This window comes from Arabidopsis thaliana, chromosome 3, assembly GCF_000001735.4.
Source record: "Arabidopsis thaliana chromosome 3, partial sequence".
Classification (NCBI taxonomy): domain Eukaryota; kingdom Viridiplantae; phylum Streptophyta; class Magnoliopsida; order Brassicales; family Brassicaceae; genus Arabidopsis; species Arabidopsis thaliana.
In genome coordinates this window covers 10758306-10784874 of record NC_003074.8, presented here as the reverse complement: position 1 = coordinate 10784874, position 26569 = coordinate 10758306, and the positions used below count along the sequence as shown (strand labels likewise).

Sequence of the window (26569 nt, the reverse complement as noted above, 5' to 3'; positions counted from 1 at the left end):
GATATCAACTTTTATACATAGACACTCAGGCGGTTTAATTTTGGGAAGAAAACCAATTTTCGAAAATTAGATTTTCCGGTTTAATTGAATTTTTGAGTTTTTGGTTTTGCAGATTTGGGAAAAAGACCTTTATCAAAAAACGGTAAAAACAGAAGGTTGTTTTGAGTTTTGGATTTTTTCACATTTGGAAAAGAAACCTCTTATAAAACAGAATTTTATATCAATTATGTAGGCATGCGGGTTCGGTTTACCAAACCGGTTACTTCGGTTTTGTTTGGCTTTGGTTAGGAGGGGAAAACCGGTCTAAGGGTATGGAGAAGTGATTATTGAAGGAGACAATAGGAATGTGATGGAGCTATTCAAAATAAATAGACAACCAAACAGAGGATCCGAGCATTGTCTCTATTGTTCAACATTACCAAATGGAAACAAGCTCATAATAGTAGTACATGTTGTATTAACCTCAAAAACCAAACTATCAAAGTCTTTTTATCCAATGTAATGACTATAAATTACCCTGCATTGCTAGAATTCTTCAGAACTGTTTTCGTTTGTTCCTAAAGAGTCTATCTCTTTTCGAGAACACGTAACCAACAGCCATTAACCCGAATCCCGACACTGAAACAGTTCCCCATGGGAACGGTGGATCTTTGAAACAGTTGAGACTCGCTTCTACCCGTTGTGACGCGAGGTACACTACTGAATGCACTGAGTACAAGTCGTGTGAAGCTGATCTTAAGTAGAACAAAGCCATCTCGAACTCATTGTGTGATAGAGCAGAAACCGTTTTATCCAGCTTGTACTGCATAAGATTCCACCTTTGCATGAACTCAGAGTGGCGATTCTGTTTCCGTAGGATCACATCTCCTCCATATGCAACCGCGGAATCGATAACATCGATTGCACTTGTGATAGTTGTGTTCAAAGATGTCAAAATCACGTTTCTCTTAGCAGCATCTTTCTGAACAAACGATAGAGACGAGATATCAGAGAATGGTCCAAACGGTGTTTGCCCAATGCTCCATGTATAATCAACTAGAGTTGTGTTATGTCTCGGGCTCCATGTCAAATGAGTAGAAGATACACCCCACATACTCTGCAGAATGGAACCAACGAGAGGTCGTTCTAAGTCTCTCGTATGAACAAACACATGACGCCCGTTGCAAGTATAATCACTAACCGTTTGAGTTCCTCTAGTTCTAACAGCAATCACCATATCTCTAAAAGCAACAGACTGATGATACCGATCAAGCAACAAAGGCGTATTGATATCCAAATCAAACACATAAACAGGTAAAACCCTAGCAAACTCATTTCCTTCTTCTTCAACAATCCCCGCAACTCTCCTCAACTCCTCAGCCGAATCAGTCAACGCCCGATGCATATGCTTAGAATCCAAATACTCACTCACAATCAAAGTATAGTTATCAAACAAAAACCTAGAAGTATACGAATTCATCCCACGAGATACCGCAAACGAACAAATCGAACATTCTCTATAATTCACACTATAACTCTTAAAACTCAACTTCTGTTCACCTAACAACAACCCACCACTCTCAGCTTCATCCATAAACGTTCTCTTCACAAACTCCAAATCTAACCCACTCGAATCCTTAACCTCTGACCCATACACATGAATAAACTGAACCACCAACGTATCCTCAAAGTACACAGGGATTCTCAAAGAAGGAACAATCAAAACCTGATAAGCATTATACACCAACGAAGCCAAATCCGCAAGTAAAGCTTTTTCTGATTTAGGACGACCATGTAAAGCAGCTAAAGGATGAAACTCACCTCTTGGTAAAACACCATCACCAGATAAAGCAGGACCATAATCTACAGGACCAGCAGAGAGATCAATCCATAGATAACGATCTTTACCAGTCCAAATACTACCTAAACATTTCGTAAACCCAGCTGATGAATCACCATGAGAGTAACTATAAGCATAAGGTTTAGCTTGTGAGCCTAAAGAGATCAAGTAAATGTAAACACCACCATCTCCATGCTTCTCTTTCTCATACTCTTGCTTTATAATCTCATCGATTGGATTGTACTGGATCGAAAGGAGATTAGATCTGAGAGATGAAGTTGTTGATGAAATTAGGGTTTTCAAAGTTGAATCGAGTCTGGTGGAGAGAGATTGGGGAGATAGAGAAGCGTCAAGGTGGAGAGAGTGAGAGATAACGAGTTTGTGATTTGTTGATGAATCTGGAGATGGAGAGATTACATGGAAGTTGTCGTTAGTTACGGCGGCGGAGATGAATTCGGAGAGAGTGGAGGCGGCGGAGGAAGGGAAAGAGTCTCCGATGAAACGGACGTTGAGTGGGATTGAGATTGAGAGAGAGAGGAGAGATTTGGAGAGTGATGAGAAGTGGATTGATGAAGAAGAGAGAGATCGTTTGAGAGAGGAGGAGAGTGATGTGAATGAGTCGTTTGATGATTTTGGGTCGAGACGATATTGGTTTGTTAGGAAGGTGTCTAGGCCTGGGATTGGTGGAGAAGAAGAGGAAGTGGTGGTGATGAGTAGGAGGAGGAGGAAGATGGAGGCGGATCCGCCATTGAAGTAGGTGGTGATGCGGTGGTGCGTCATGTGAGAGTGGAGGTTAGAGGAGGAAGACGAAGACGAAGATTTGTTTGGGCTTTCGAGGGCTAAAAATGTCAAATTGGGGTTAGATTTAAGTGGATTTTTCACATTGGGGTTAAATTTAGGGGTTTCACTCCAACAAAAAACTATCATTTAAAATTTGGGTAATGATAACGTGAACGCGGTTGAAGTTATGAATTATCGACCGAGGTTTTGAATGGATGTTGCGGTTAATACTAATCAATCCGCGATTCAGTCTACTTTATTTTAGGGGTAGACAATAAATCAATACAGATTTAATTTATCTCAATCAGTATTCTAAAAAGCGATTTTGGTGGTTGTTTAGGCCTCGACTAGGGGCTAGGCTCTCATGCGACGCCTAGATGACCGTTTCGACCGCTTAAGATTAATTATGCTTCCAATATATGTTTCCAATATTTAATTATTCAAATTTACTTTTTTTAAGTTTTGTCTTCATATACATGGTTTTAAATGTTCAAATATTGTTTAGTATGAATTATATGTACGTTTTATCACATTTTTGTTTATAAATTTAATATTTATATTTTTTTAATCCATATTTTGAATGATGTTTATCTATAATAACATATTTATAATGTTTTATGTTATAAACATCTTAACCGCCTAAAATTGTCTAGACTCCGATTAGGTGTTTTAGGCGGTAGACATTGGATCACCTCCCGAATAGCGTCTGACGTTTTCTTGAACACTGATTTCAATATAAAAAACGGTGTGCAATTGGTCCACAACGTCTTTTTCTGTTTTTTTTATCTATACTATTAGGAACTATAGTTTATGAATGGTAAATAAAAAGCGGGTCCAGTCCATACACGGTTTTGTCTGCTCGAACCGTTGTAACGATTCGGACTCTAAGAAATAGTAGGAAAGCTCTCTTTCTCTAATATTTTTGAGAGAGAGGGGCTCTTATCTTTATTTGCGGTTAACATGTCTTTTCCGTTGTTATATTCTTGCCGTCAACATAGTTTTTTTGTTGTCATGTTTTTGCCATTAACATGGTTGTTCTGTTGTCGTTTTTAGTCGTTCCAATGAAGTTGGGTTTTTCGTCCCGATTAAGTCGGGCTTTTTGTTTGACATCACAATTTTTATAACATTGCAAAAATGATTTTTCCAATGAAAGTAAGATTAAATGCATGATGTAGTAATTTTTTTTATATATATCTATTTAGAAAATGTTATAAAAGAATATAAAATTTAAAATTTAAAATCCGTTTCTAAAAACAATGTATGTCAAAGAGTTTTATTTATTATTAAGTTTTTACTAAAGAAAAAATAAAAGATTATTAAACTCAATTTAAAATTTAAAATTTATATTTCTAAATAAAATAAAATTAATGGTCATATTATTCATGAAATCTATAACAAAATATACAAAAAGTGATATGTAAACATATCTCCAATGAGTCTATTTTCAAGTGGATTGGAACTCATGTAAGGGGGTTCAAGACACAGTACATTAACTAGTTTAGCTGAATTATCTTTTCACAATAAGCTTGCAAATTTAACTTTTCTTATTTTCCCCTCCTTCTAACGTGTATGTGTTTTCGATTTCTCATATTCAAAAGCAATTAGCTAGCACTCGAAGCAACCAACTCTCGGAAGACAAATTCAGGCCGCCAAAAGTAATTCGTATACATCGTAAATTATTCGACATTACAAAGAGTTTACCGGAACCAAGCAAGAATATGTGGGAGAAAAAAAACAAACAAATTGGATAGATTCTTATTGAGCAGTTTTTGATACACGCAGAGCGACATAAACAGTGAATGTAGACCGCAAGATTGTACAGCAGATTCTCTAATAAAAATGGAGTAATGAAGAAAACCAACAACAACCATATGGGTTCCTCTTATTCTCCGTTTTTTTCAGACAGATTACACTTCTTACCAGACTCAGAACATGTAGACCACACTATCGTGGATCCTGGACTTCTGGTTCTGTGCAACACATTCAGATATCCACATCAGGTTCCTGATCTCCTGCTCCCGCAACCTCATATACGCAAAGAATACCGCGTAATGGAACTGCAAATATCATGTTTTAACAACTACTGTTAGTATTGGACGTGAATTGAGAAACAGTTATATAAGCCTATAACACATCACATTATGTAATCGCACTCCATGGTCTCTTATCTGAATCCAATTAAAATTCAGTTCTAGAGGAAAGTTATCTGTGGTTCATTTTGGGAGAGGGATGCAAACCTGCTGCTCAAAGGCTAAGCAAAGCCTTCTGACTTCTTCTTCATAAAATGCCTTGTCGAGCATCTGGCTTTCTCCATAAGACATCTTGGAGAATATAGCTTGATACGGAGGGTATTTTTCCATAACACCACGAACCTATGAGTGAAACATAATGTGATTCACTGAGCCAAATTCATAGACCGTATATAATTATACAATATCTTAGCTTGTGGATTTACCTGATCTATGTCTTCACAGATAGCAAGCTCCTCGTGGCCATATGGATAGCTGCAAAAGCAAAAATCAAAACCATAGTTAATAATTTTATGCAGCAATTGGATCGAGTGTATCTTTCGAATGTAGAATGCTTCTTACAGGAGACCAAAGTTGGAGTACAGTTTCTTCCTGTCTTCTCTTGTGAGCTCAGTGCCAATGCTGCATAGCAATGAAAATCAGTTTCAGAGCATAGATAAACACAGCAACATAATGATGGTAACATCAGCTTGTGGTTTGATGCAGGAAGTAATTTACCTGTTGATAGTGATATTCACTGCTCTCCTGTCGGCTTCAAAGGCCAAAAGGTCAGACATAATCTCTGCTGTTGCGCCACCAAGTTTCTATTTCAGAGACACGAAATATAGAAGAAGGGGTTATCTAATATAGGTAGATTCTGAAATTTCAAAAGTAAAATAAAAGATCTGGAAGTCGACTAAGCACCTGACAGAAGTTGTAAAAATCCTCAAGGTATGCTTTGTAGAGGGTATTCCTCATAATCTCTATGTTCATGTCATCGAGATCCTACAAATAATGCAATATGAATGTGATATTACACCCATAACAGAAACTAGAAAAGAAATTGCATAATATTAATTTGAAACAAAAACTAGAATAAAAATCCATGAGCTTTGTACCTCTGATGTTAGGCATTCAGAAAAGTATGGAGCCAGAGGAGTGTCCACAAGCACCAACCTATAGAGTTCCCGCATGTTCTGAGCAACAGCTAGTGTAGCAATACTGGAAAAAGTGAGAGAGCATGAGAAAAGCATAAAAGTGGGAAAACGAGAAAAGGGTTATGAAACAGCTAAGGGATGAGGAGGTATAATAGAAGATGCAAAAGCTCGATGCGGGCTACCTGTCAAACATGCCTAAAGGGTGACATTTCTCGATCAACTCTTGAACATCTCTCTCGTGAAGGGTTCCAGTAACAATGAGCACGACATTGTCAATCATATGACCATATCTGCATACAAACCCAATACATCAAATGACAGATAGATCGTATACTAAATTATTCCAGGAGGAAAACAAGGACACAATCTAAGCTAGCATTTCAGAATTACCATAATCTTTCCCTCAACATAGTGAAATGAATAGTTGCTCTGTGATCTAGGTAACTAATGGTGTGACTTGAGGAGAGCAAAAAATCTTACACTAATAATGATGTACACTGAGACAGAGCTAAACATTACCTGATGTACTCTAAAAAGGTAGACATTGGCTCAGTAGCTTGGCAAAGCATATGCTTGTAGTCATCAACAAGCTTGAGCGTACACTTCTCCACAATTGTAGTGGTATGCAGAGGTGATGGTTCTGCGTTACAAAACAACGATTCAGATGCAAAAACTAGAAACTGAGACTCAAGGAATCAATTTGTCGTCTAAACATCAGATTTCAGATCCACAAACAACATTTTGTTAACAAGACTACAAAATTTCACATCGAAATTTCTTCAATTCGCAGATTAAATTGGTGATTTGGGAGAGTTTGAAATGCCTAAAACCCAGAATCGAAGTCAAATTATCAAAACTGAGTCAAAATTGTGAGAGACAATCAGGAATCATCATCATAACGCACCGTTTTGGAGGTAAGGACCGTATTTGGTGGCAGAGAGATGCATCTTGATATCGTCTAGGTTCTCACACTGACATAGATTGTTGTAATCGGCGGTGGTGAGAAGCCCAGCACGGTGGCCTCTGACGATCGCCTCCAAGTATCCCCCATGGATATTGAACGTAAGCGCCTCGAATCCGTACATCTTTCTCTCCTGATTGTAAGAAATTTCAGATCTCAAAGATTATCGCCGGAGATCTGATCTGAATTCTGAAGAAGAAGAAGAAATCGAAGCAGAGATTGTGATCGCGAAGAAGAAGATAACTTTGAAATTGACTGGATTTGTTTGCAAGCTTTAAACCAGTATCCCTAAACCGGTCTGCTAAATCGAAGACACGCACACCCGGTTAAATATTTCTCTGTCCAACTTTAATTCATTAATTTTCTCTTTAAAGTTTAAATTTTAATTTATTGAAGATCTCAGTTCCCATTTCTCACCAATGAAAAAAATAAATGAGGAATCGAAAAAAAGTTAAAAATATGCAAAAAAATATGTTTCAATTGTGAACTTTAGAACTTCCAAAATATCATTTAAATGTTGAGATTGTTATCGACTTTAAAATTAAACAAAAGATAGTGTTATCGGACAGTACAACTCTACGTACCTATCTTTTGATAATATGATCTAAAGTATGATATCTAGAGAAATATCTTTCCATGTACAAACGCCTTGCTTTGGTCGACTCGACTTCTTTCATCTCTTCATATCTAGCTTCTCATTTTAATGTACCTGAGTGATATTACGGTAAGTTTGCAAGAAGTATCAATTAAAGAGTCCATAAGAGGTCTAAGATAGAATCTTACGATTAAATACATTTGCCCATATAATTAGGATTTTAGCTAGTAGAGATTTCTAAAAATATGTGTTTAGAACATCAATATAATGCATTTTCCTTTCATTTTTATAAAAGTATTAATCTTGAATCATTATGTTCTTGGTGGCAACCTAAGTTCTTTCATCTCTTTACATTTTTGCACAGTAAAACTCTAATGAACTATTTCAATTTGTAGAATTTTCTATATCATTATATTCAATAAATTTTTCTTAAATTTTTCCAAATTCTAAAATAAAATATCTTTGATCGAATATGTTACCTGAAAAGTTCAAACTACGTTTAAATAAACGATTGAGCTATGAAACCTCTTTTACTATGCCCCTGAATAAACTAGGGGAATTAAGACAAATAGCACTAAAAACTTTATTATTCCAAAAATAGCATATTCTTTTGAAACTTCCAAAAATAGCATATAAAGTTTTAATCCTCTATAAATTAATTAAATAATAAAAGTTTTTTTATTACCATTTGTATCAATCCTCCAAATAAAAATGAGAGCAAATACTAATCTAATATTAAATTGAATCAAAAAACTTTTAAATAGTAGAAATATATACTCTAAATTGGAAATAAAAAAACCCAAATATAATATTACAAACTAATTTTAAAATGAAAAATCTCTTTTAAATGGTGAAAATATATACCCTAAATTGGAAATAGGAAACCCAAATATAATACCATAAACTAATATTAAAATGAATCAAAATTTCTTTTAAATAATTGAAATATATTCTCTAAATTGGAAATAGAGAACCCAAATATAATATTTTAAATTTATTTCTAATTTATTTTGGTTGAATAGATTTTATATAAAATTGTAGTATTATTATTGTCCATAAAACTTATTTTAGTGCTACTTTTAGGAATTTCTCAAATAATTATTTAAGTGCTATTTATGTCTAAAAAACTTTTTCATGCTATTTTTGTCCAAAAAACTTAAAAGTGTGCTATTTGTGGGAGTTTCTCAATAAAGTATTACCGCTTCTTTCATAAAACTAATCTTCAACTAATTTATTATTCATTTCTACTTAAAGTAAATAAAAAATAATGACAAACCATTTTTAGTTTTTCAACACCATCTTAATACAATCTACGATTTTCTAGAGGTCCAGATAAAAGAAAAAATGTAGATAAATTCACTTTTCTATGAGTTGAATCACATAATCTATATTACCGGTAATCTAACACAATTTTGGTGTTCTCTCAAAACATATAAATTCGAATTTGCTTATCCAAAAAATATCCCAAGCATTTTGTGTTTTGTGTTGGATTTATTTCACATATTTTTTTGCTACGAATAAAAATATTTAAAAAATGTAAATATTCCATATAAATAAAAGTTTGTTGTTTTTCACATATTAGTTTTTTATTTATTTATTAAAGATACCATTTGGATATCAAGATATTTGTTGCATCTGGATTTTAAAGTATCAGAATTTTATTAAAGTACTGGATTTCTGAAATTCTGTCTTTATATTTATTTATTATATTATATCGATAAACCAAAACAAATCAAAGCAAAATTGAGAGACGAAAATAATTTTGCAGCGTACATTCTTCGGTTTAACACACCGGTTTAAAGGACACAACCGTAATTAAACGTGCCAACACGAGTTTGCAAACAAATCCAATCAATTCGAAGCTATCTTCTTCTTCGCGTTGATCTCTGTATCGATTTCTTCTTCAGATCTCCGGCGACAATCATTGAGATCTGAATATCTTACGTTAAGGAGAGAAAGATGTACGGATTCGAGGCGCTTACCTTCAACATCCATGGCGGATATTTGGAGGCGATCGTTAGAGGCCACCGTGCTGGGCTTCTCACCACCGCCGATTACAATAATCTATGTCAGTGTGAGAACCTAGACGATATCAAGATGCATCTCTCTGCCACCAAATACGGCTCTTATCTCCAAAACGGTGCGTTATGATGATCCCTGATTGTCTCAAATTTTGACTCAGTTGTTGTAATACGAATTTTGATGATTTGACTTTGAATTTTGCTTCATTGCGTTTAGGTTTCTGGGTTTTAGGCATTTGGAAATCATGTTATTAGAAATGTTGTTCATCTTATTAAGTGGATTTGAAATCTGATGGTTAGACGATACATTGGTTCCTTGAGTCACTGTATTTGTATCTCCATAAATACTACTGTTGTTGTGCTTGAGGTCTGCACAATTGCTAGTTTGTTGTATCTGAATCTGATGTTTTCTAATGCAGAACCGTCACCTCTGCATACCACCACCATTGTGGAGAAGTGTACTCTTAAGCTTGTTGATGACTACAAGCATATGCTTTGCCAAGCTACTGAGCCAATGTCTACCTTTTTAGAGTACATCAGGTAATGTGTGAGATACTTATTTCTTGCTCTCCCCATTACTAAAATCATGAGTCTAGATCAATGGTGGATGCTGTTATAGTTTTTTTCTTTGTAGCCCTTGTTATTAGTTTCTAGAGTTAAGGTTGCTATCCATCCTAGTGTAAGATTTGTTACTTTCCTGAAGTTTCCACCTTTACCGAGATCAAACTAGAACAGAGCAGATATTGTGCTGAGATTGTTAGCTTCTTTTTTTCTTCCCTGGGTGTCGTTTAGTATACAGTCTGTCAAATATATGACGCATTGGGTTTGTTTTTTTGATATTGTAATGCAGATATGGCCACATGATTGACAATGTCGTGCTCATTGTTACTGGAACCCTGCATGAGAGAGATGTTCAAGAGTTGATTGAGAAATGTCACCCTTTAGGCATGTTTGACAGGTAGCCCGCATCAACCTTTTCCATCTTTTATACCTCATCTTTTCTTGTTCACTTTTAAGTTTTTCTCATGCTTGCTCTCTCATTTTTTTCCAGTATTGCTACACTAGCAGTTGCTCAGAACATGCGGGAACTCTACCGGTTGGTGCTTGTGGATACTCCTTTGGCTCCATACTTTTCTGAATGCTTAACGTCAGAGGTACAAAGCTCAAGGATTTATTATTCTAGTTCTTACTTTTAATCAATCATGTGCAGTTTGTTTTATAGTTTCTGCTATGATTGTAGTATCACATGCATATCATATTATGTGTAGGATCTCGATGACATGAACATAGAGATTATGAGGAACACCCTCTACAAAGCATACCTTGAGGATTTTTACAAGTTCTGTCAGGTGCTTAGTTGACTTCTCAATCTATTTTCCAGGAATTTAGAATCTACCTATACTAGCTAACCCCATTTTTTTTTGTTTTTTGCTGTTCAATCCGAAATAGAAACTTGGTGGCGCAACAGCGGAGATTATGTCTGACCTTTTGGCCTTTGAGGCCGATAGAAGAGCAGTGAATATCACTATCAACAGGTAATTACTTACTGTTTTGTTCCATAAAACAACAAAGGTAGTGAATATCAATATCAACCAGCTGATGTTACCATCATAAGCTTTGTTTCTGAAATTGGTTTTCTTTGCTATGCAGCATTGGCACTGAGCTCACAAGAGAAGACAGAAAGAAACTGTACTCTAACTTTGGTCTACTGTAAGAAGCATTCTACAGTCAAATGATATATTCCACTAGATGTTTATATTTCTCAGTTCTCACCATGGTTTGGATTTTTTTCTTCTGCAGCTATCCATATGGTCACGAAGAGCTTGCTATCTGCGAGGATATAGACCAGGTAAATCTCAAGCTAATATATTAAATATATTGAGTTTACGAATTTTGCTCATTTAATTCCGTTATCATTCACTGGTAGGTTCGTGGTGTTATGGAGAAATATCCTCCGTATCAAGCTATATTCTCGAAGATGTCTTATGGAGAGAGCCAGATGCTCGACAAAGCATTTTATGAAGAAGAAGTCAGAAGGCTTTGCTTAGCCTTTGAGCAGCAGGTTTGTTTTCCTCTCCCCAAATGAACCGCAAAGAACTTTCCAAAGTCCACAAAATCTAGGCTTTAATGATAACCTTCGGTTTTAGTTGCTTCAATGATAACTTCTGGACTAATACATTAGAGAGTCTGATTGTGTTATGCTTCTCTCAATTCATGTATTATACTAACAATGGTTGTTCAAACCTGAGTTTTGCAGTTCCATTACGCGGTATTCTTTGCGTATATGAGGTTAAGAGAGCAGGAGATCAGGAACCTTATGTGGATATCTGAATGTGTTGCACAGAACCAGAAGTCCAGGATCCACGACAGTGTCGTCTACATGTTCTGATTCTGGTGGTGAGTCAAAAACACATAAACAAATGTGAAATCTTGAGTCTGGTTTTCTTCATCGCTCCTCATGTACAATCGTTGGTTTTTACATTCCCTGTTTCTGTCGCTCTGTGTTTACCAGAGTGCGTGTATTGAGTATCTCCCAATAAGAATCTCTTTTATTTGTTTGTTTGTTGTTGGCCATACACTCTTGTAAGATCAAATTTATTTATGATGCATACGAATTACTTTCGCGGCCACAACATAATATTTTCAACTGCAACTCCATAGGACTGATCTAACTCTTGGAAGTTTAGCGGCTGATTTCTTTCTACTTGCATATGAAGACCAAACAGAAGAAATATTTAAGTAAATGAGTATATGAATAACCAATCTTCTTTGAAAAATTCTTCATGCTCCTCTTCTCGATTTTGTTGAATCACCCAACCCACATCCAGCTTTGGAGAGGGCAATTCGAAAGCTCATTGAGGCTTTCTCAGTGTGTTCCCATCAGATTTTTTTAGATGCTTTCTCCAAATGCCATGTCAGCAAGCTATTTAATAATTTTTAAAAATATTAAACATAAATGTTTAAATCCTTCCTCTGTGGATTCGGTTACGTCATATTCCGGTGAACTTTTACACAGCGGACACTTTTGAAGAAATTGGTGAGAGTATTGGGCAAGTTGTCACTGTTGCTTTTGATCCATTGAAGCCACAAAGTAAGGGTTTTGTAAGAGTTAAGATTCTGTTTGAGATCAATAAACCCTTGTGGAATTCGAAGGAGGTGGAACTGCCTACTGGTGAGATGGTGACGATTGGCGTTGAGTATGAACGTGTGCGAAAAAGGTGTTTTCAATGTCAGCGTCTTACTCATGATAGGACACGGTGTCCGCTGAATCCTCAGAACCGGCAACCTAATGCTACGGGGAGGATGAAGCTGGCTACAATCGTATCCGGACGTACAATACCACAAATAAGTCCTGATGATCCACTTTTTGGAGTTCTAACTAATGAAGATGTTGGTATTGATGCTGCCACGGGAAGACCAAAAATTTCAAAAGACGTGTTGGACGAGATGAGAAGCTATCTATCGGTGTCAGATGCTACTGAGAAACAAGCTCGCATTGATAGAGTGCGAAGATCTGTGTGGGATTTAGAAGGAGATCCTAAGAGCCAAAACCGCTATTGCGTTTGGAACCTGCAACAGAAATCACCACAGAAATTAACAAAGGCAAAGGCCTGGTTTTTGATTTTGATACAAGGAAGAACAACAACACAAGTGTCACTGGAGAGAAGCTGTTAAGTTCTGCTATTACAGCTGGTAACCTCTCAATAAAAAATGGTCATTTGGACATTGCTAAGCCAGCGACAGACACAAATCACATCAATTTCGGTCCTTGTTCTACGGGGTTTCAAACTAGCGGCCATGCTAGTTCATCCGGGACAAGTGTGATCACGAAGAAATATCGTCGTAGGCCTAGTCAACACCAGAGGAAGGCTCAGGCTGCTAAGCTGGCTCAAGGGGAGCGTAAAACAACATTGGTTTACAGAGAAAAAATAAAGCCGGTAGGGGACGAAGTGACACCGTTGAAGAGGAAAGCTGTGGAGGAAGGATTATCATCACCAAAGATTGCTAAGCGATCAGAAACAGAGGTGGTTCCGCATGAGGAACCGCCAAAGCAGTTATGAGTATAATGAGCTGGAATGATCAGGGATTGAGGAGCTCGCTGACAATTCCTATACTAAGGGAGATGAGACGTGATCATTTCCCGGATATTCTGTTTCTCCTGGAGACGAAAAACTCCAGTAATAATGTTTTGAATGTTAAGGGGTGGATGGGATATGATAATGCCCATATTGTGGACCCTGAAGGTTTGAGTGGAGGTTTAGCACTTCTCTGGAAAGCGTCATATGAAGTAGAAGTGTTAGATTCAGACAAGAGAATCATTGATACCAAAATCAAGCTCGGGTCCTTATGGTTTTTTGCATCGTTTGTATATGGAGACCCAGTTTGGAATTCAAGACAAGAAGTGAGGGATAATTTAATTAATATTGGTTTGACAAGGAATGAGCCATGGTTTGTAGTAGGAGACTTGAATGAGATATGGGACAATTCTGAGAAGCTTGGTGGTCCAGCTCGGGATGAGTCTTCTTTTCTTCCTTTTCGCAACATGGTTCGGGATTGTAGGTTGCGGGATATTCCTTTTTCTGGTAACAAGTTCTCATGGGCCGGTAAGCGCAATGATATGTGGATTCAGATTCGCTTAGATCGTGCTCTTGGTAACTCGGAATGGTTTCATTTGTTTCCAAGAGTTCATTCAGAATATTTGGAGAGAGTTGGTTCAGATCATAGGCCACTACTAACCCGCTTTGTGAATGAAAATCAATCCTTCAGCGGGCGTTTTATGTTCGATAAAAGGTGGATTTCTAAGCCTGAAACTATTGAAGTTGTTAGACAAGGTTGGCATAATGGTGGTAATACTGGAGATATAAGCCTTTTTGATCGTATTGCGGCATGTCGTAGATCCTTATCTCGCTGGAAACGATCTTCACAATCCAACTCCAAGACACGTATTAAGATGCTGAGAGAGAATTTAGAGGAGGAAGGGAGTAAGCAATTTCCTAGATTTTTTCTCCTTCAAAGATGGAAGGGTGAACTGGCTGATGCTTATAGGCAAGAAGAAGTGTATTGGAAGCAAAAGAGTTCAGAAAATTGGTTAAATGATGGTGATAAGAACACCAAATACTTCCATGGTAGCGTTAACGGAAGACGAGCTCAAAATAAAGTTTTTTCCTTAATTGATGACAATGGGGTGGAGCAGTTTTCAGATGGTTCGAAGGGTAACATAGCTGTGGACTACTTCCAAAAGCTATTTTCATCTTCTCAACTTTGTGATGCATCCAATCTCCTAGCTGGTATGCTTCCTCGGGTTACCGCTAGTATGAATGTTGAGTTGACTAAACCTGTCACTAATGAAGAAATTAGACAAGCAGTCTTTGGCATAAGAGGTAGTAGCGCACCCGGTGCTGATGGGATGACTGGCCTTTTTCTCCAAACTTATTGGAGTGTTATCGGGCAGCAAGTATGTGAGGAAGTAAGGAATTTTTTTGACTCAGGCTCATTCCCAGATGAATGGAATTTTACTCAAATTTGTCTGCTGTCCAAGAAACCGAATCCAAACAGAATGACGGATCTCCGTCCAATTAGCTTATGCTCGGTTTCTTACAAGATTATATCCAAGATCTTATGCTCTCGTTTGAAGGTCTATTTACCTGATATTGTCTCTAAGCACAAGGTGCCTTTGTGTCGGGTCGACTTATATCAGACAATGTCTTGTTAGCACATGAGATGATTCATGCGTTGCGAACTAACCCGAACTGCGATGAGGATTTCATGGCCATTAAAACAGACATGTCTAAGGCGTATGACCGTGTTGAATGGAACTTCCTTGAAGAGCTTTTCTCTCGACTTGGTTTTGACAGTAAGTGGATAGATTGGGTCATGAAGTGTGTGAGATCGGTAACATATTCTGTCCTCCTAAATGGCAACTCTTATGGCTTTATCAGACCAGAACGGGGCATTAGACAAGGTGACCCACTCTCACCTTTTCTTTTCATCTTATGTGCTGAGGCTCTGGTACATATCATGAACAAGGCGGAACATGAAGGACGGATAAGCGGTATACGACTTACAAGAAATTGTCCCTCAGTACAACACTAACTTTTCGCTGACGATAGCTTGTTCATGTGTCGGGCTAATTTTAAAGAAGGAGCTGAAATTCTACAATGTCTTAAGATCTATGGTGATGCTTCCGGACAAGAAATAAATCTCCAAAAATCGTCTATTATCTATGGTAAGAAGATTGAGCCGATTATGAAACATTTGTTAGGACTGTTTTTGGGAATCTTTAAGGAAGGAGGTGAGGGAATGTATTTAGGCTTACCGGAGTGTTTTAGTGGTTCTAAACGCGACATTCTAGCTTACATCACCACAAAGCTGAAAACTAGGTTGACAGGTTGGTATGCAAAAACACTGTCCTTGGGAGGCAAGGAAGTGCTTCTAAAATCAGTGGCCATGACTTTACCAGTTTATGCCATGTCATGTTTTAGATTAACGCAGTATCAATGTCAACAAATTACCAGTGCTATGACGAGTTTTTGTTGGAACTCTTGTGAAGAACACAAGAAGATGCATTGGGTATCTTGGGAAAAGATGTGTAGAACAAGAAAAGAAGGTGGTTTAGGCTTCAGAGATATTGGAGACTTTAATCAAGCATTACTAGCAAAACAGGCGTGGCGTCTCCTTACACAGCCTACCTCATTACTAGCTCGTGTTTACAAGGCAAGGTATTATAACCAAAAGGGGTTTTTGGATGCTCTTATTGGATCACGTCCATCTTATGCATGGCGTAGTATCATCCATGGCCGTGATTTGCTGGCTAAAGGGCTTATGAAAAATATTGGAGATGGCCTTTCGACGAATGTTTGGCTCGAGAAGTGGATTTTTGATAAAGTACCTCGTCGGCCTTTTAATAAGCAGTCTCTTTTTGATTTAGATCTCATGGTTTCAAACCTTATTACCCCCCAAGGCTCTTGGAACCATGGTCTACTATCGGAGCTGTTTCTCCCTCTGGATGTGGTTAGAATAATGTCATACCCTCCTAACGTTTTGTCACGGGACAGCTACATTTGGGCTTACAATCGGGATGGGTGTTACACGGTTAAAAGCGGTAATTGGCTGCTATCTCAGCTGAAACACGCACCTCCTCAGCTATCCCAACGAGAACAAGAAACTAAACAGCTTAAGGCTAAGATTTGGGATGTTAAAACTACTCCAAAGATTAAGATGTTCTTATGGAGAACTTTATCTGGTGCATTAGCAGTTTCAGATTGTTTACGAGCTCATGGCATGAACATTAACCTTGGTTGTGATCTGTGTCAACATGATAGGGAGACAATTAGTCATACTCTTTTCCATTGCTGGCCAGCCCGTGAAGTGTGGGAGATGTCAGATATGCCTCGGCCAACACAAGGGTTCACAAATTCTATTTCTGACAATTTGGAATTTGTATTGAAAGCTATGGAGAATGTAAGCATACCTTCCAATGTGCGTATGGCGATTCCTTGGTTCCTATGGGGTCTATGGAAACACCGCAACAAAATCTTATATGCTGGACACTAAGGGGATTTGACGGTAATGGTTGCTCATGCTATTGATGAAGCTACATTGTGGAATAAACTGCGAGATACACCACCACAGTCTTTCCTCTTCGGCTCCCGTTTTGGGTTTATTAGTAACAGATGGTCAAAACCTCCCTTCAATGTGATGAAATGTAATATGCATATTTCATGGATAAACGATTCTCAGCGATGTGGTGGTGCTTGTATTATCAGAGATCACTTTGGTGATGCGGTTTTTCACGCGCGTGATATGTTCTTACCGGTTTCGAACCGCATTGCTGGAGAACTGCGTGGATTTATATGGGTGTTGCAAAGCTTAAGAGACCTACACTTGGATAACATTGAAATCTGGTCTGATTGTAATGCTGCCATCAAAGCTATCCTGGAGCCTTTACATTGGCCACGGTACGCGTCTTATCTTAACAAGATTCATCATCTTGTCCCGAGCTTTGGTAAAGTATCTTTTCAGTTATCTTCCCCAAAAGCAAATCGGATTACAAGGGATATAGCTACTAGCGTCACGCGAGATGGGCGGAGTAGATCTTACTTAGCTCGGGGAGGACCCTCGTGGTTATTATCGCGTCTGGAAGAAGAAAAGAGAAGATGATCTTTGGGCTTTTAAATTTTTATTTCAGTTGTTAATGTGAGTGGTGTTATGCTCTGTTTTTTAAGTTTCTCTGTTCTGTTTTGTTTCTTGACTTTCAGACATTGGTTTTTTCAATACAAATAAAATTAGACGGAAAAAAAAAACATAAATGTTATTTAAAAAAAGGTTTACCCATACCAAAAGAAAAAATGTTATTCTTTTCTTTCAAAGATTCAATCACTTCAAATTCTAAAAAAGTAAATATTTTTTTCTTAGATTCCAATTAAAATGATTTACATTAACAAGATATAATAAAATAAAATGATTTCAAAGAAATCGTAATAGTTTTATAAATTATTTTTGAGCGGGCAAAGTCCAATTCTTGATGAGATTTTTATAAATTTCAGGTCATATAATTATTTATTTTAATTTACATATGGAATCTTAATACATAAGATAATATTTTTAAAAGTTAAAAAATAGTTTATTTAATGGTAAATGTCTTTTATTTTTGACTTTAAAATAATGGATATTAGAATCAAAAGTGTTGCCTATTTCATCTTTAAAATAGTTTCAAAAATGTGGAATTACCATATAAGCACTAAAAACTCTCTTTTATTATATAAAAGAATACCATCTATACATAATTGAAAAATATGCTACCAATCCAATAATACCAAATTAACATCGACACCATATATATAAGAGTGTTTCACCGAATTAAAACCAGAAATTACCCAATAAAATTAATGAAAACCCTAAAGATAAAAACATAAAATAAGTAAAAACGATAAAAATCTTATATAAAAAAATCTAAATAAAATTGAAGAATTGATGAAAAGAGATCGGTTAAAACTCATTTTCTGATAAACTAATCCAAAACAATTTTTTTTGTTAAAACCTATTTATTTTTACATATAAATGATTTCGTCATAGAAATGGAAATAGATTTTAAAAATACTTCAGACTAAAAAGTTTTTGTGAATTTTTTTTTTTTATATAAGATATAGGAGAACGTAGGATTTTCCAATTTGAATCCGATGCATGACTTATTTAGTAATTTTAAAATATAAACTTTTATATCTGGACGAGTCTTGATCGATTGTGTTTTTTTGCATAATACAGATTATTAGCTATGATGGTAGACAAAGGAAAGGGGTTACTGGAAGACGTTAAAAAGTTCCGGTGGGTTCTCCTTTCGTGCTGGTTTGTGCTTGCCCCGCGATAGTGCCGTGACTCCAAGTATTTCTTGAAATCGGTTGATTTTGTAATAGATGATTCCAAAAAAAAGGTTGTTTTGGATTAGTTTATCAGAAAATGAGTTTATACGATCTCTTTTAATCAGTTCTTCAATTTTTATTTAGATTTTTTTTTAATACGAGTTTTATCGTATTAAGAGTTTTAAAAGAGTTTTTTCTTTATAAGAGTTTTTTTAAGAGTTTTAAAAGAATTTACAAGGATTTTTAAACCTTTGTAAATCCATTTAAAATCTTTTTAAAACTCTCATAAAGTCTTTACAATCATTTTTTAACTCTTACAAAACCCACCATAACTTTTTGACGTTTTTCGGTAAACCTTTCTCTTTGTCTACCACCATAGCTAATAATCTGTATTATGCAAAAAAACACAATCGATCAAGATTCGTCCAGATATAAAATTATATATTTTAAAATTACTAAATAAGTCATGCGTCGGATTCAAATTGGAAAATCCTACGTTCTCTATATCTTATCAAAAAAAAAAAAATACAAAAACTTTTTAGTCTGAAGTATTTTAAAAATCTATTTCCATTTCTATGACGAAATCATTTATATCTAAAAATAAATAGGTTTTGACAAAAAAGGTTGTTTTGGATTAGTTTATCAGAAAATGAGTGTTTACGATCTCTTTTAATCAGTTCTTCAATTTTTATTTAGATTTTTTTTAATACTATTTTTATTGTTTGTTACTTATTCTATGCTTTTATCTTTAGGTTTTTTTCATTAATTTATTAAGTAATTTCTGGTTTTAATTCGGTGAAACACTTTTTATATATATGGTGTAGATGTTAATTTTTTATTATTGGATTGGTAGCATATTATTCAATTATATATAGATGGTAATCTTTTATATAATAAAAAGAGTTTTTAGTGCTTATATAGATGGTAATCTTTTATATATATAGATTGATTCCACCTTTTTTGCCACATATTTTAGAAATAAAATAGGCAACACTTTTAATTCTACTATCCATTATTCTAAAGTCAAAAATAAAAGACATTTTATCATTAAATTGACAAATTGTTTTTTACTTTTTAAAAAATATTATCTTATGTATTAATATTCTTTATGTAATCTAAAATATAGGGAGATTTGTAAAACAACTTTTTTTTACTACCTTTTTGCAACAATACCCTTTTATGTTGTCAATTTGAAAAAATACCCCTTCCCTTAAAAAGAATGACCAAATTACCCTCATCTAATAAAACATGTAATTAGAAACTAAAATTTTCCTGTCAAAAAAAAAATTTCCGACAAACATTTTTCCCGCCAAAAAATGCTTTTAAAAAGTCTTTTTCCTGCCAAATGCTTGTAAATTTTTTAAAAACTCTTTAAAAAAACATTGTAAATTTTTGAAAAGCTTGGATAGTTGTTAAAAACCCTAATAAATTATTTTAAAACCTCTTAAAATCTTTATAAAGTCTTTTAAAACATATGTAAATACTTTAAAACCCCTTTTTAAACCTTTGTAAATCATTTTAAAACCTTTTACAAGATTTACAAGAGTTTTTTAAGAGTTTTAAAAGGATTTACAAGGATTTTTAAACCTTTGTAAGTCCTTTTAAAATCTTTTTAAAACTCTTATAAAGTCTTTACAAAATTAGATTTTAAGAGGTTTTAGTCAGTTTTATTGCATCTTAGTCAGTTTTATTGCATATTATAAAAATAAAAACATTTATTTGTTTGGGTATTAAATTTTACAAGTCTATTACTTCATGTATTTTTTTCCAACCAAAAACAGTTGGGTATTAAACGTTCAAATAAAAATGGGTTGCCTTAATTTTCAGCCCTATACTAGTTAGAATCTCAACTTTCCACCCTAAACTTTTAGCCACTTGAAAAACCACCATTAACAATTTTAATCTCGATAAAACTACATGTACTTTCGGATTTGTTCTTAAAACTATGCCTCCAATTGAACCGACCAGTTAACCGATAATTACACATCCGGTTTGACTTACCCATAATTTAACCAAAACTAATACGATTTTGACTCTATTTTAACCCAATTTATACCCAAAAAATATATTCTCTAGAAGAAAAATATTTTTTATTTATTTTAATTTATTTTTGATAAAAAATTAAAAATAAATTAATTAATTTTACCAAAATAATAAAATAACAAAATATACCACACAAAATTATATAATAAAATTTTAGTATATATTTTGGTAATAAACAAAATATACCGCAAAATAATATAACAAAATAGACAACAATTTCTTTTTATAAATACAATGGTGTTATATATATAAATGTATTTGGTATATACTCTAAATTTAATAATTCAAAGGCCATTTTCTTTTTAAAAACACCATAATCATATATAAATATATATATATATATATATATATATACATATATAACTCATCTTGAATATATAAAAAGAAAACTGAATCTATAAAGAAAAATAAATTTATAAATACCATAATATATATTTTGATTGTGGTGTTTACGGATATCTATAAAAATAAATTTGGCATATATTTTGAATTTCATTACATATATAGAGTTCAAAGGTCATATATTATGATTTCAAGAAAAATGAATATTTTTGTTTAAAAAAAGACATACAGTAAAACCTCTATAAATTAATATTGTTGGGACTGCAAAATTTTATTAATTTAAAGAGATATTAATTTATCGATAAATGTATATGTTTGTATATTATCAAAATTTTATAACAAAATGTAGCTCAAAATATAATTTGGGGTATATTTTGTCATATTAAGTTTTGCTAAAATTAAGTAATAATTTAATATTTTTAATTGTTTATCACAAATACAAATTAATAAAAATACTTTTACTTCTTAATAAGACAATTTATTTACATTTTGTGTGGGTCAAAATTAGGCTAAAATAGAGTCAAAATCGGATTAGTTTCGGTTAAATTATGGGTAAGTCAAACCGGATGTATAATTATCGGTTAACTGGTCGGTTCAATTGGAGGCGTAGTTTTAAGAACAAATCCGAAAGTACATGTAGTTTTATCGAGATTAAAATTGTTTATGGTGGTTTTTCAAGTGTCTAAAAGTTTAGGGTGGAAAGTTGAGATTCCAACTAGTATAGGGCTGAAAATTCAGGCAACCCAATAAAAATTAGTTGGGGTTCTTTTATTAGATTATGTGCAATGGGGTGTTGAATAAATTATTCAACCGTTGAACTCTTACAATGAGGGTGTTGAAAAGGCGAAAAATCATACGTGGATTCAACAGAGTTGAATAGATTCAACATGTTGAAAACCAAAAATGGAGACCACATAGACATGTGTCTTCTTTTTATTAGATGTTAAAATTCTAAAGATTTAGATATTTCACCATAACTATTTAAGATCAATTTTGGTATAATAAACTAATTTAGTTTTTATAAATTTTCTATCAAAATTAATCATTTTTTTTCTATAAAAAAAGAGACTTACTTCATTTGATTTGGACATAAAAAAGAGAGAGTTTATTTTACTATAATTCTTTAAATTATCTTTATATATATTTTTTAAACTTTTAAACATTTAGAAAAATGGATTTCAACAATAAAATTATAAAATTAAAACAAAATTATGTTCAATTTGTTTTTAACTTTTAATTATCTTAAATTAAATTTATTTGATAAGAGTTATTAATATGTAGTTAAAAACATAAAAAAAAAAAATATATGAGATAAAATTAGTGGGGTTGGATGTTGAATATTATTAAACAAACTATTCTATATGTTAAAAGATAAATAGATGTTGAATGATTAGGTGGAAGAAAGAGAAGATGATATGAAGTATAATGTATGATGTTGAAAGAGTAAACCATTGCACATAGTGTAGTAAGAGATTTTTTTTTTTTTTTTTGACAGCAGTGTAGTAAGAGATTCTATATCTAATTATCACTTTTTCATGCATACTACTTTAGTGTATAAAATTATTTCGCACAGGATGGATATCAGCCTAGTTTATCAATATACCAATTAATCGAGTGTTTATAAGAAGTGTAAAATTGTCTGACACTATACCAAATCGAGTAAATACACGGTTAAATCAAGATATTGGATAACACATAACGGAACCTTTTTCAGATATTCCATGTCATGAGTGATTTTTTGAGCTGAACTATACTGAAATACTTGCAGTCTAATCACAATGATTCAACCTCTTTTGCACTATGATTCAGTCTTAGTCATAGTTATGTTCAAGTAGAAGCTAGGCTAAGTAAAATCCAAGCAATAACTTCAGAACTCAAAAACTTTTTATTACTTTTACTGAGAGATAAACCAAGTTAAAAAGAAGGTTTCCTTCTCTGAAAGTTTCAACTTTCTTTATTGGAATGGAGCTGGAATGCCTTGGTTTTTGTTGACAATACTCATTGCAAGATACCTCGTCCCCATTCCAATCGGTGTCTGTTCATTGGGTCCTTCCCAGAAAGGCGCTTCACCATCGCCAACAAGCTGCCAGTATCCTGCCCTTAAAGACTCAGCTTGCTCGTCGTTACAATTCTGTAGCAATGCATCAACTCTGAAGTTTATTCCAAGCGAACCCAAGAACTGGGACTGAGTCATAGGTCCATGGACTGAGACATTTTCTGCAGAACACACACATTTGCTTTGTCAAGTAAGTAAGCTAACCCTACCTACATCACAATGACTAGTAGCCAGTATAGGAACGAAACCTGAAGCTTCCTCAGCGGAGTGTTTTATTGAAGGAAAGTCGACATAAGCACTTAGATCGGCAGACCCGGGATCATCTAGTATGTTGACAAACTTGTGTTTTCTAATAGCCTGAAGACATTTTGCCATAACAGAGTCAGAAAATGATTGTCACATTAAACATGATCAGAACATGTTGAGACAACAAACCTGAAGACTGTCTGAAATGATTGCATTCATCCCGTAATCGATTATAAGTGCTCCACCTCCATCAGAACCTATTCTCTTGGCCATTTCTTGGGTCAAGTCCATTGATTTTGGGCTGATCTCGACATGTTCCATTTTCTCCCTTTCCTCAGGTGTAGCCCATGTGCAACGTTTCATGAGATACAAGGCTGCAGGTGTAGGCTGTGGGGATAGAACAAAGCGGAACCTAAACCAACAACACAACAACTATTCATGATTTTGCAAATCCCAAGACTGATATATCTCCTTTTTCTTTGATTTCCCTGATACTTACTTTGAATCTTCTCCTACATCAACCATTTTCTCACACCAGCCACGAGTAGATTTCTGCAGATATTGAGTCTACATAAGACACACATACTAAACTAAAAGGAGAAGAAGACTACATTGCAAGTTGGTTTCCACATATAACGATGAACTATGAACCATAATCTCCAAACTAACCTGAAATTGATGAACTGGAAGAGCATCATAAAACTCATGAGCAATGATTAATGTTGGTACTGCCACAGAAGCAAAAGAGACACCATGAGAAAAGATGAAAAACATCATTGTTTTGAAAGACCACAACCTCATTCATAATCACAATTCGTAAGTCTTAAATTCCAAAGAAATTTAACAAAAGATGCATACCTCCTGATGGTACCTCTTGAAGAGTAGCATGCCAGTGCACAGGTGTTCCAGCTAGTGAACTTACAGCTTTCTTCTCCGAACTACTCTCATCTGTACATTTCAGATTCTGGTGCTGAAGCTTCTGCAATGCAGGACTACATTCCACCAAATGTATATGCAATGATTCCGTGAAATTCTTAAACTTCGATGTACCCTACAAGTCAAAGGTTTTAGTATTCAGTAATGAGATCATCGAGGTTATGGAACGGAACTAGAACTGTCAAGGATACAAGAGCATAAATACATACACGAAGGAGATCGGCCATGAGTGTTCCCCGACCTGGACCTAGCTCAACAAGATTAACCCTCTCTGGCCTTCCCATTTGCTCCCAAAGACACACGGTCCAAACACCAATCATCTAAGATCACAACACAAAGTAACAAAACTTCAATCTCAAGCTCAAACATAGAACCAAAACACAAATGCATAACTCTCAAATCAACAAACGCCAAGTAAATCACCTCGCCGAACATTTGGCTAACTTCTGGAGAAGTAATGAAATCACCTTGAGCTCCAAAAACATCACGATTCATATAGAATCCTGCTTTAGGATTAGTCAAAACCTCCTCCATATACTCAGCTACTGAGATTGGTCCACCCCGAAACTATGATACATAAACCACTTCAGATTCTTTGAATTGTCACTACCATGAAAGATAAAAATGTATGAAAATCGAATTCTACCTTAATAATACTCTTGAGATGCTTAACGAGCTCAGAATCAGGTGTGGATTCATGAGAGTGATCTAAAATTTCCAACAATCAGATACCAAATCTGTCAAACATAGAGTGTGAGAGTGAGATACGAACCGGGAGGAGTATAGAGAGAAGAACGATCGATGGAGATTGTTGTTCCGGGATGTTCAACGGCGGGACTCTCTGAGGACGGTGGCTCCGGAGAAGAGGATAATGAGGAAAACGGTGAAATAGTGGATTTAGAGAAGAGAGGAGGAACACCGGAAAAGAGAAGACGGCGAGAAGATGTTTGCGTTAGTAGTTTTCTCAGCATCTTCGCGATTTCGAAATTTGCAGATTCCGACGAGAGAAGTCGGAACTTGGGAGGATTAAGAAGAGAATTAGTATATTTGCTATTTAAGTTTATAATATGATATCATCAACGAATGGGGATGTAGCTCAGATGGTAGAGCGCTCGCTTAGCATGCGAGAGGTACGGGGATCGATACCCCGCATCTCCACTTTTTTATTATCCTTCCTTCTTCTTTTACATTGTTTTTTACTATTTACGAAAAGGCACCTCTAACTTTTATGAACTTAATAAAAGACCCCAAATATTTGTTAGTTACACAAATTGGTACACTATGCAGAACCAAATGTAGATAATTATTTAAAATAATTACATAACTTTGTTAATCTGGTTTTCAATGACGGTTTTGACTGACTTTTCTCTTTTTCGTCGTCGATTTGTTTTTTTGCCGATTGACTTTATCTTTTCTTTTGTGTTTTTCAATAACAACTATAGATCTCAGTTGAGAATTAGTTTTTAGGTGTTGATTGCTTAAGATTAATGTTTTCGATTTGTGTCTTTAGAAACCTTGATTTGCAGGAACTTAATCAAGAGATTATGTCTTGCTCAAAGGATCGAAGAACATTCAGATGCTTATTACAAGATCTTTATGTCGTCTCTTTAAATTGAGCTTCGTTCAGTTATATTTCGGTGGTAAACAAGGATTCTTCGTGCGATTTTTCGGCTATGTTTTCCTTACCAGATTCGGTGTTCGTCGGTGACGAAAGTTGATGTCGATAGACTTCTGTTAACTCATCAACATGTGTTACGGTTGTACTTTCAAGTTGACACGTGTTTTGATAGAATCCAAATGCTAAATCTCCTTTGTTTCGATGTAATTTGTGGTGGACTCTTGTTGGGCTTCACTTTCTTATTTTCTGCAAATTCAGTGTGGGCTTTGTGGCCTTATAACCAACTTTTGGTTTCTTTAATAACATATGAGAAAAAAAAAAAAAACTTGGTCAATGAAATTAACATTTTAAAATCTACATATACATTTTTGCAGCCATTTGGTGAAATAAATCCTGTAGTTGGGACTTATTTACAATGGCTGCCACTGGATTTTAATGTTTGTTTTTGATAATTAGAAAAAAAAATCTTCGAATTAAATATTTGACATTTAACAATCTTCCCTAAATCTCTCCACATTAACTACACAATTAGTTAATAAAATAAAACTTTCAAAATATTTAATATCATTTAATTACTACAAAATTATCATTTTTGATATTGCTTTTCTCCATAACTATAACAATTCG

The 26569-nt window shown here is 34.8% G+C and overlaps 4 protein-coding genes, 2 non-coding genes and 1 pseudogene across 11 annotated transcripts; 3 read left to right on the top strand and 4 right to left on the bottom strand.

Moving 5' to 3' along the window:
* Positions 1–240: 240 nt before the first annotated feature.
* Positions 241–2780, bottom strand: AT3G28720 (uncharacterized protein). 2 transcript variants are annotated; one of them, NM_113793.3, is made up of 1 exon: positions 241–2699. In NM_113793.3, exon 1 carries the CDS (start codon positions 2597–2599, stop codon positions 536–538), a length of 2064 nt encoding a protein of 687 aa, NP_189514.1. In that variant the 5' UTR covers positions 2600–2699; the 3' UTR covers positions 241–535. The 2 variants fall into 2 exon arrangements, with proteins under 2 accessions (NP_189514.1, NP_001326785.1); NM_001338967.1 differs by having other exon boundaries at positions 294–2780.
* Positions 2781–4210: 1430 nt separating this feature from the next.
* AT3G28715 (ATPase, V0/A0 complex, subunit C/D) lies at positions 4211–7038 on the bottom strand. 2 transcript variants are annotated; one of them, NM_113792.3, is made up of 10 exons: positions 6670–7026; positions 6285–6405; positions 5948–6055; positions 5727–5829; positions 5533–5613; positions 5347–5432; positions 5191–5250; positions 5055–5103; positions 4837–4971; positions 4211–4656 (listed from the first exon to the last, which is right to left on the bottom strand). In NM_113792.3, the coding sequence occupies exons 1-10, from the start codon at positions 6848–6850 to the stop codon at positions 4525–4527; spliced, it is 1056 nt and encodes a 351-aa protein (NP_189513.1). In that variant the 5' UTR covers positions 6851–7026; the 3' UTR covers positions 4211–4524. The 2 variants fall into 2 exon arrangements, with proteins under 2 accessions (NP_189513.1, NP_001189996.1); NM_001203067.1 differs by having other exon boundaries at positions 4261–4656; positions 5347–5413; positions 5538–5613; positions 6670–7038.
* A 2027-nt stretch (positions 7039–9065) lies between these two features.
* On the top strand, positions 9066–12004 carry AT3G28710 (ATPase, V0/A0 complex, subunit C/D). Its single transcript, NM_113791.4, has 10 exons — positions 9066–9461; positions 9762–9882; positions 10193–10300; positions 10394–10496; positions 10611–10691; positions 10792–10877; positions 10993–11052; positions 11143–11191; positions 11270–11404; positions 11600–12004. The coding sequence occupies exons 1-10, from the start codon at positions 9281–9283 to the stop codon at positions 11729–11731; spliced, it is 1056 nt and encodes a 351-aa protein (NP_189512.1). The 5' UTR covers positions 9066–9280; the 3' UTR covers positions 11732–12004.
* Positions 12005–12205: 201 nt separating this feature from the next.
* Positions 12206–17502, top strand: AT3G28705 (annotated as a pseudogene; the record flags this gene model as incomplete). Its single annotated transcript has 1 exon — positions 12206–17502.
* Positions 17503–22665: 5163 nt separating this feature from the next.
* Positions 22666–25334, bottom strand: AT3G28700 (NADH dehydrogenase ubiquinone complex I, assembly factor-like protein (DUF185)). Of its 3 annotated transcripts, NM_001203066.1 has the most exons (11): positions 25097–25316; positions 24971–25032; positions 24748–24891; positions 24534–24644; positions 24247–24439; positions 24058–24116; positions 23888–23940; positions 23578–23800; positions 23391–23499; positions 23099–23303; positions 22761–23038 (listed from the first exon to the last, which is right to left on the bottom strand). In NM_001203066.1, the coding sequence occupies exons 1-11, from the start codon at positions 25293–25295 to the stop codon at positions 22981–22983; spliced, it is 1416 nt and encodes a 471-aa protein (NP_001189995.1). In that variant the 5' UTR covers positions 25296–25316; the 3' UTR covers positions 22761–22980. The 3 variants fall into 3 exon arrangements, with proteins under 3 accessions (NP_189511.2, NP_001326877.1, NP_001189995.1); NM_113790.4 differs by having other exon boundaries at positions 22666–23303; positions 25097–25334; NM_001338966.1 differs by having other exon boundaries at positions 22698–23303; positions 24971–25316.
* Positions 25335–25409: 75 nt separating this feature from the next.
* On the top strand, positions 25410–25482 carry AT3G28695. Its single transcript has one exon. It is a non-coding gene; the product is annotated as a tRNA-Ala (tRNA).
* Positions 25483–25658: 176 nt separating this feature from the next.
* On the bottom strand, positions 25659–26262 carry AT3G00500. The gene has a single exon (NR_143826.1). It is a non-coding gene; the product is annotated as an uncharacterized misc_RNA (transcript).
* Positions 26263–26569: the final 307 nt, after the last annotated feature.